The sequence below is a fragment of the Ruditapes philippinarum genome, unplaced genomic scaffold (genome assembly GCF_026571515.1).
Source record: "Ruditapes philippinarum isolate M1 unplaced genomic scaffold, ASM2657151v2 ctg22354_1_1_1_1, whole genome shotgun sequence".
Taxonomy (NCBI): domain Eukaryota; kingdom Metazoa; phylum Mollusca; class Bivalvia; order Venerida; family Veneridae; genus Ruditapes; species Ruditapes philippinarum.
This window is the reverse complement of record NW_026853671.1, coordinates 1-10610: the sequence shown is the minus strand read 5'-3', so window position 1 is coordinate 10610 and position 10610 is coordinate 1. Positions and strand designations below refer to the sequence as shown.

At 28.3% G+C, this 10610-nt stretch overlaps 1 protein-coding gene across 1 annotated transcript; it reads left to right on the top strand.

The window, feature by feature from the left end:
- Window positions 1–7069: 7069 nt before the first annotated feature.
- LOC132737490 (uncharacterized) lies at window positions 7070–10005 on the top strand (the record flags this gene model as incomplete). Its single annotated transcript, XM_060724782.1, has 3 exons — window positions 7070–7200; window positions 8935–9129; window positions 9814–10005. Coding segments are annotated over exons 1-3 (457 nt in total), but the record flags the coding sequence as incomplete, so codon positions are not given.
- Between the last annotated feature and the right edge of the window lie 605 nt (window positions 10006–10610).

Below are 10610 nucleotides of genomic sequence, written 5' to 3'. Positions count from 1 at the left end.
TACTAACGTACTTCAGTCAAATCTTTGAAAATGTAGACACGTTAAAAAGAATCTTTTATCAAAATTTAGTTTTAGAAAGAGATAACTGCAGCTTGGTTCATATTCACATTTTCAACTAAGACCATATTTGACAAAAGAATTCGAGGTGTTTTCTTTTCTGTGTTCATACTCTTAGGTAGCTGGATAAGGTATCTCTTCAATTAAATTTGAAACAAAAAACTTTTCACGAGTCTTAACACTGTGTGTAGCAAAATAAGACATTTATTCGTTATGAATAGTACATTTTTAGTTTAGATGTAAAAAATAGCCATTTAAAATGTTAAAATAAAATAATGGCTATGACTTTGACTTTACACTAAGATTTTGTCCTTTTTGTACCATTGTTTACTTTATGGCATTGTATGCTGTGTGAGATACTTATCAAAATATCATGTTTGAGATATTGATTAAGATATGATGTTTGTGAGATATTGATTAAAATATGATGTTTTAGATATTGATTGAAATATAATGTTTGAGATATTGATTAAGATATAATGTTGAGATATTGATTAAAATATGATGTTTGAGATATTGATTAAAATATGATGTTTGAGAAATTGATTAAAATATCATGTTTGAGATATGTATTAAAATAACATGTTTGAGATATTGATTTCAATATGATGTTTGAGATATTGATTTAAATATCATGTTTAAGATATTGATTTAAATATGATATTTGTGATATTGATTAAATTATGATGTTTGTTTGAGATATTGATTAAAATATGTTTGAGATATTGATTAAGATAAGATACATTTTGTATAATGTTTGATATCATGCTTGATATATTGATTGAAATATGTAAATTAAGATACTGATTAAAATATCATGTTTGTGATATTTATTAGATCTTATTTGATGTTTGAGATATTTATAAAAATATCATGGTAAGGATATTGATTAAAATATCATGCTTGAGATATTGATTAAAGTATTATGTTTGAGATATTGATTAATGAATATTTCATATTTCATTAAACACTCACAATAAAAATATCTTTGTTGTTGAAAACATATGAGTTTAAACATATGAGTAAAAAGTTATCGCTTTTTCGGTCCCCTTAAAATTGTGTATGTCGTTACAAAGGATATGGTCCAGTTAATATTTGTGCCAAGTTTGAACAGTATTAAAGCCTTTCTATAGTTTCATAGCAATTTGAACTTGTAACAGGAGGCTTTTCAATGAAAACAGTCATTTTACGAAATGCTCATGAAGTATTGGGTAAAGATAGAACAAAATTAAATAACGGTTTGCGAAAATAAAAGACATTTAAAATCCCATTAGTCGAAACATGATATATCTTTATTGATCAAAAGTATTTTGGTGAATTTATAAAATTCCAGTTTTGGTACTCATTGTGCCATGTCTTTGTCTCCGTTCAAGACATCTTTCTTCGCGCGATAAGCATTTAACATTCTCTTAACTATAATAAATCAAAAGTTTTCACTTTCTCCTCAGAACAAAAACGCATTCATTTCTCATGCCTAGAGTGTCTAAAAACAACATGTTGTTACTTTGAAATGTTTTGTAATAGTTAACGTTTTTAACCTTTCCATATTTACTTTACTTATGGACCTTCACTGTTTTTATATAAAACAACTAAAAGATAATGTATTTCAATTTCCCATTTCCACCTGGCATAAATTCAGTTTTAATAAAACGTCTGTCTGAAAGGAAGAGTAATCACATGAAAAAACTTGTATCGTTTAACATGTTTATTCGTTCTATAATAAAGAATGAAAAGGGTAAGAATATGGGCATTTCGTTTTTTAAAATGTATAGGGAAGACAAACTGTCCTTACGTGATTTACCACTTGCTGTTGGAATAGAAACGTTAAAACTTATTGTTTTCAATGATAACTTCGTACATAAGTTTATGGCACATATTCGTAAAGACCGAATACAAGATGTCATAATTATGATATGAAATATACTGAGATGTAATATTCCCGTCTGTTGAATATTCATTCTCTTATCATGTCCAGGTTATACTATTTTGTCCTTTAATAATATATTTATATTGTTTATACATGTATACACCGCACATGCTTTTTAACGCTACACTAAATAATCTTTTGCTATGGTAACCAATTAAGAATTTCCGAAACCAAAGTTTTTCAATGAATGACAAACATACATGTATTTGAAAATAACACTAAACGTTCCATCTGTGAATCTAAACAGTAGCTATAAACTTAAACAAAACGTTTATTTTTCAACATAACACGAATGAAAGATATCCTCTTATATTTATTCTTTCTTATTTGTAAATAATTCAAGTACATGTGTTATGATAAAAAAACTTTAGTATATCCTAATTAACTGAGGGTAGGGCCGATACGAATCAAAGGGTGCAAAATTAATAACAGTTTTGTAGAGGCCAATAAGGTAATGTTGCATGTCAAATATCTAAAATGTAGGTATTGTATTTCTACCAAAATAAAATCTTAAATATGTTTTGCTATATTAAACTAGATTAATTAACTGACCCTGGTGCGGGCCCAATATTTATCCTAGGGGTATGATTAATGCCAGTAATTTTGTAGTCCATTAAGTGATGTTGCATGCCAATGCCAAATATATTATCTTTGACATCGTAATGCAACACAATAAGTCTCAGATGCGATCTCCGGTATAAGTCTTTATAAAACAAGTGACCCGGGGCTCGGCCAATATTGCTCCATGGGGCATGATTCAATTCAGTTGTATAAAGGTCAATAAAGCAATACTACATGCTAAATATCTCAGCTATTGGAATTGTATTTTCACATTATTAAATTTAAATCGTTTTTTATATAAATCTATAGAAATCAAATAATCTCCGTGATGGCACCAATTTTGATCTCATGGAATCCCATAGTTCTGCACATCGTGTCATGATAAGAAATATATTTCTGCCAAAAGGTTTTAATTTCTTTGTATCGGTTCTAAAGGTACAGAGCGATGTTGCCTTGACCTTTACCTAAAGAAGGTCGAACCTGCATACCGTTTCATTATTGTTAACATTTTCCAGGTTTATATTTCCTTTTATCGGCTCAAAAGATACAAACCAGTCACAAAAACTGTCAAAAGACGGACGGACGACCAGGTGCACAGTATTATACGCCGATATGCTTCGGGCTTATAAAAATTATATTGAAATATAGAAAATAATGTTTATTGTTAAAGATATTGTAGGGAAGTTGCAAACCTAGCGTTTAAGAAGGAGAAAAAGCTTTTTAAATGACATTTCTAAAGTGTGACTTTGTAACAGTGTCATTGATATAATATATACAATATTCAAGTGTTCTGTAAAATATGTAAATTTGCACTAGTGAACTTCTCCCACATTTTACTTATTTGTATAACATATGTGCTATCAATTTGCATGTCTCACTGTGTATTTGTGTTTATGTTTGTCTCATTATGGCATGATACAATGGAATGAGTTGAAATAAAGATTTAAATCTATGTACATGTTTTTACAATAGCTCTAAATATCTGGTAACTTAATTCTTTATGGTTTTATATAATAAATATAATGCTCAAATGAGTTATCAATATTAATAGTTCCAAAAAGCATTATAAGCGAAAAAAAATATTAGCGAATTTACATTTCAAATTAATGAAGGGATGTAATTTAAAATTTATGTTTCAAAAAGTCTAAGTCAAATTTTTAATAAGAAATGAATGCATATACTTTAATTATTACATATATTGTAGAGAAATATGTTAAGTACATATTTTACATATCCTTCGATGTTTGAAAATTGTTTTCAAAGCATAATTATATACATATGTAAATTTTCACTTAAGTGTGGTAACAACCTCAATTACAACATTAATTAATATTAAGGATTTTTAAATGATGACTATCTAGGATGTAGATGGAATGTTTTATTCAAACTTAATGTACGATTATGCGAAATATTCTTGATTTATTGGTGATTCAATTAATTAAATTAACGTTTTAAATGTATTCATATATCCTGTTTTCACTTTTAAATGATGAATACTACTTAAGCTAGGAGACTTAAACATTAACTTGCATGTTACGTCCATGAAAAGGGCTTGAGCAAACCGGGCCTGCCACATTTTCAGTTAATCGTTTTGGACGTTCTTTACAGATTCTTTTTTTTCTCTTTTTCAAATGATTTATCTTTATATTTAATGTTCTTATTCACATTAGTAATATAATTATAAAAAACATTCTAATTCTGATAAAAGTAAAAGTTGCAGTTAATAGGTCATTTCTATCCTAGATGTATATCAGATACACAAGTACAGTACAATATTTAATGATCAACATTATTTTTTGTCCAATCACATTGTAGTATTTTTCACATTTCTGCTAAGTCTAACATTGGTTAATGTGTACTAACTAAATAAAATTTACTTAATCTGTCGTCTAACCTGAGTCTAACAAATTTCAGTAATGCATTATATTAGGGAGGAGTTAGAGGTGTGATTTGCACTCTGAATTGTATAATATCTATGTTAGCAAAACAAAGCCAACGTAAAAAACAATTAAGCGAGGTCAGGTGTTTCTAAATGTGAGGATACAATCAATTAATTTATTACATATATAATACATGTGGTGCATGCAGAGACAAATTACATAGTAATTTTTTTATATCATTTTAACTCTTAGAAGAATGTCTGTTATAAATTGCTGACTGTTTTAAACTTCTTTTTTTTCTAGAAAAAGTAACCAAAACATAATTTTCTTTCAGTTGATCGAAATGAACTGCAGTAACAATCCTTGATATTAATTATAAAATTATTACATTTTTTGGCTGGAAAACTCATTGTAAATGGACCCCTCCACCTGTAAACTTAAATTGACACAAATGAGCAAATCAATAGGGATTTTAAATGTTAGTGAATAACTTAAAGCTAATAACGAATTTGTATAAATTATTAATCTAATGTATTTTCTCACATTTTCCATTTATTTATAAAGGATGTACACATTTCATTAACTCCATTGTTTTTACCTAATTGCATCTTTTTCCTCGCTATTTTTTTTAGCATATAGTCTTACTGTAGATAAAGGTATAAATTCTGTGACATTTCAGTAAAAAATGTGCCTGATTATTTCTTGATAGGGTCATTTATTTAGCTTATCTAAATGTTAAATGTTAGAAACTTGACAAGGTGTAGACATCTTGCAGAGCGAAAGGGCGGAGCTATCGGTGATTTAGTGAAATGCCTTGTTTTTGGTTGAAAAAATAATGTTGATCATTAAATAGGTTAATGTTTAATAATATGCATTAACAAAAATAATTGGTCGCAATCATATTGGGAAGAAAATGTTTATAATATAATTGTGCATTCCCATGAGCGTTTCTTTACAATTTAAATAAAACAATATTGTTTCGATTGTGCATATAAACAAATTGTTTAGTTAAATACCCGAAATTATTATGCTTGAGGCAAATACAGATTACAACAAGTACAAATGTTGCTGAAATGTTTGGTTTACTTAGAATAAATTCGAGAGAAAGGTACAGAAAAATATCTTCGTTGCGCCAAGAATATGTCTATTTGAATATTAGTGCGAATTGCACAATGTTCGAATAATTTTGAATTGTTCTTCTATTTTACAAATAGCAAAAATATATGTCTGTAATATCAAATAATAGTTATGAACAAATTGTTAAATAGAATCAATTCTTAGTTACATATTGTTTTCTCATTTATGAAATATTAAACTACTTGATTAAACACAAGATTGATATTTGCCTGGAATCTAGATATAGAACCACTAAATGTAATAAAAAAATATAGTCAAAAGAAAACACTCGTCACACAATCCTTCAAATTAACCTATTGCAAATATTTGTGACACATTTTAAAATAAACGAATTTTTTTCACTCAGTTAATCTGTTTTTTTAAACTTAAATGTTGATTATTTTTATTTTTATTCCCCATTGCTGAGTAGACGAATGCATATCTACTAGATGCAGCGTGCACGCGGCGTCTAATAATGGGAGACAAATCAAATACACTCATATGGTGAAGGGAGACTACGCATTGGTTTTTCTTACATAAGCTCACATCTAGCTGTATTTTATCTGTTATTTAAGTCTCTGTTCAGTAGAGTTACTTTTGCAGTCAATTTTGTCCGACAAGTTATTTTTAAAATATCTTTTCTAAAACAATTTCAGACTCAAAACTAAAACAACATGTACTTCTATAAATAGATTTTCGGATTTTCACAATGTTATGGTCATCTATCTTTTGTATAGCTTTCGAATTCATGTAACCACTCTTGCGCAGCAATAAAATACATACATAAACCACTGCGCACTACAAAATAATTATTGCTTTCCTGTAGAAGATACAAATGTAAGAAATAAATTTCCGAATTTAAGTTTATTTTTTGTTTTGTCTTTTATACCGCCTTCCCAGTGATTGAGTTTCGAAATTTGTTTCCGTTCTCATTCATTAATATGACATGCTAAGTATCACCGTAACCGATGTATGGCTTAACATGATAGATAGTGGAAGGAAATTTTGTTTTTTACTGTAAATCGAAGGGATTAATTGATCAAAATCGGGTCCATTGACAAAAAAAATTGTAACCACAAATAACTCCGAGACTGTGGGTGCGCAGCAATAAAGTATGCAGAGTATTTGATACAGAAGTGAGTAATAAGTTTTGCCTAGTATAGTTTACGAAATCCATGTTATAGGGTTGTAAAAAGAGTCAAGCATTACCTTAAAATATCTTACCTCTATGCATTTTAAACACATATATGAACTATAGACATGTATCTGGATAAACGTAAACATACAATATAAAATAATAATTGACCTAAATAAATATCACGTGAAAACACTCAAAGATATTATAAAACGCTTGTTTATGACGTGAAAAAATACTTTAAAAGTCATTTCATATTGTAAAAGCTATTAAAGTGAAAGATTACGACGATTTAAATCAAGCTGCTTTCCAAAGTAGTTTGTTATATCACATAACATATTTATTATGTTGACATATGATAAAGTTCTTGTTATAGAAATAGATTGCAAAACAGGCGAAAATCCACTCCCTAATTCACATTTGTGTGTGACACAAGAGACCAAGTTCGACAAACATGAGAAATATGGGAAATTATTCACGATGTTTTATCATTCTGATTGCTATAAAATTTTGTTTCTACAAAGGTAAGTGAACGGGTCATTGTAATGATATGTGAGTAAAATACATCTTTAAATTTTGTATGTAGCAATATATCTGTACGCTACATGTAGATATATGTGTTAGCAATATATCTGTATATATGTGTTAGCAATATATCTTTATACTACATGTAGATATATAGTAATATATCTGTATACTACATATAGATATAAAGCAATATATCTGTATACTACATGTAGATATATAGCAATAATCTGTATACTACATGTAGCGGCGACCTTAAATAAACGCATTAAAAAAAAAAATAAAAAAAAAATAACCCTCGCCTAGCGGCTCGGGTTATATTTACAAACAGCCGTTTATATAGGGCCATATAACCTGTCAACGATCTTTATAACTAATGATATATCAGTATGAATACATTATCATTTAAATTTGTATCACGTAATATATCAGTATAGATACATTTTGATCTAAGTTTGTATGATGTAAAATATCAGTATAGATGCATTTTTATTAAAATTTGTATGATGTAAGATATCAGTATTGATACATTTTCATTAAAGTATGTATAATGTATTAAATCAGTATAGATACATTTTCACCAAAGTTTATATGTTGTAATATATCAGTATATATATATTTTCATTAAAGTTTGTATGATGTATTATATCAGTAAATTTATATATTCACTAAAGTTTGAAGTAAGTATTATACATGTATTAGCTGTCATGTAATTGTATATAGATGTATTATTGATACATTGCAATTCTTTGTGTATTATATGTATAATAGGTTAAGTAACACGATGATTATAAAGGCTATAAATTTGTAAGTTTCAAATCATACACGTGTCTGTGTTCAAAGTATAGTTTAGAAGTAACATTTGTTTTATTTGAATAATTTCGATATTTTGTGCCATATTTCTATTGCAATAAATCAAAATAATACAGCTTAGATTAGTAAATGTAATACAAATAATATGATAAACAAGATCAACAAGGAAAGGCGGCGTTCAGTGAACGCAACCCCCATATGACCCAGCAACAAGAAGACCAGTGTATGGTAGAGAATTAAAAGTATACTATGTAATAGATGCTGACAATGTCTCTCCCGTGATTGCAAGCCTAATACATACACGAAGTATTTCTTATTATTATATATTTGAATGTAGAATCTCTCAAAATGTAAATAACTTGTAAATTAAAAATATAATCAATGGTAGCCATTATAATAATGAAAGAAAAGAAATACTTGCAGTCACGTTATCTTGCTATGTAATTAGTTCTTTACTTATGCATACATGTTATTGTATATATTATGAATGCTTGTACATGACTCTTTTGAGAGTTAATTTGCAAAATAAAGATTCTTCTTCTCCATGTATTAATATAAGTATATTCTCAGCAGAGTTTATATGTTATAATATAATATGTAAAATAAATTTCCATAATAACAATTTCATAATTATAATAGTGTTTAAGTATAAATTCATTACTTCAAAGATTTATGTATTTATAGACAAGTATAGATTTATCTTTACTTAATAATTTAAAAGTAATAATGAAAAGCGCTAATAATGCATTAAGTGTAAAAACTGAAAAGTAAAGTATATTCATCTACGAGTAATTTTATATATTCACCACCGGGAGCTTTTTATAAGTAGAAATGAATTATCCTATACGACAGATAGCTTAGGCACTTTTAAATTTCTTTGCCATCCACTTAACTTGGTCACCTTATTTGATGTTTTGTAGGTGTTGACACTTGTTCTCTTAGTCCAGTGTATGAGTATGAACTAAAAGGTCACATTATACTCGAACTTTACCAGAACAACAGTAGGTGGTATAACATGTCTGTCTGGGGAGGTCATGTCCAGATACCATGGATTGGAAACGTTGATGAGCACTGTCCGTATCGAGCTGCTGTGCAGTATTACTTATCATTATCAGGTACATCACAATATTTATTACACCGGTCATGTTCATATTCAATAGTAGGATACTACGTCATAGAGCACCTGTAAAATGACTGGGTTTTGTTGTTGTTGTTCCTTAAGATCTTGTCGATTCAAAGGTAAAATATATCTTTATTCTAAGAAATTCCTGGAATCAAAAAAATGAGGCGCACAGAGGATTGGCTTTAGTACAAGATAAAATTAAAAAAATCTTTAAACTTTTACCTGATAACGGGATAAAGCGCTCCTGCTCGGACTCTAAATATAATTTACCACGTTTTTTATGTTTAAACCAGACAGTAAAACTTTAAACATTTTTAACGAATTATATCAAGTACTAAACCAATCTTTGGTGTGTTACATTATTTTTGATATTCCAACGAGTTCTTAGAATAAAAAAATATATTCGTGTCTACAAAAATACCCGGTCCAAATGGGAGCATGTCGCAAGGTGTTTTTACCTTGCAATTCATGTTGTCCGGTACATACTACATTAGAATAGCTTTTTATGTATGTTTGTATGGTTTTTGTTAATGACTTTGCAATAATTGAAAAAAAAATCATAAACAATGAGATGATGATTCGGGCTATACAGTTCTTTGATTAACTATATCGTTGACTGACCCTGACACTATTTATACATAAGAATACTATCTAATAAGAATACTATCTAATACAGAACAACACATAAGCATAGACGAAATTGGAGATCAAGTTCAGAGAGTAGACGCTTGCATTCACAATCAGACAGACGCTTGTTTAATGAACGTAACAGTTGAGATGAGGACGTGTGACGGTTTCTTATTTTACAAATTTCCCTACATTGAGAGTTTAGATAAAGAATATGTTAGCTATACGAACATATGTCCAGGTAAATGGCGGAATTTATAATATCTTATTTGATAATTAAACAATACGCTTATTTCTTATTTCTTTGTTTCAATTTTTCATTCATTATTATTTTAATGTCCTCAAAATGAATACATTAGGCTGTCACAGGAGCATATTTTTTCCATTTTAAAGTATAAATGACTACGTGGGTCAAGTTTAAGTGTTAAGATTTCACATTAGTTGTTATGGAGTTCAAGAACATGTCAAATGAATGACTTAGACTTGTTTCAAATATACAATATTCACAATGTTTTTTATTGTAGCTTCCGGGGGTTTTGTTCCAAGTCACATAATTTGTTTTAAACTTACTCGGTGATTCTCTTGGTTAAACATATATAGATAAAGATACGCTTCAAATCCAAAATATGTAGAATTTAATACAGAAATTCATGCTTGATTTTTAAAATTGTCATTTTAGCGTGATACGAGTTCATAAGATCATCTTAATTTTTTTATCATTTTTTAAAAATATTTTTGTCATTAATTTTGCCTGAGTATCCCTAAAATTAATGGTAAAAATAAATGTATAGTTACATGGCGTCAATTTTAGATTTATAACGTTATTTTAGATAAATTATGACCATT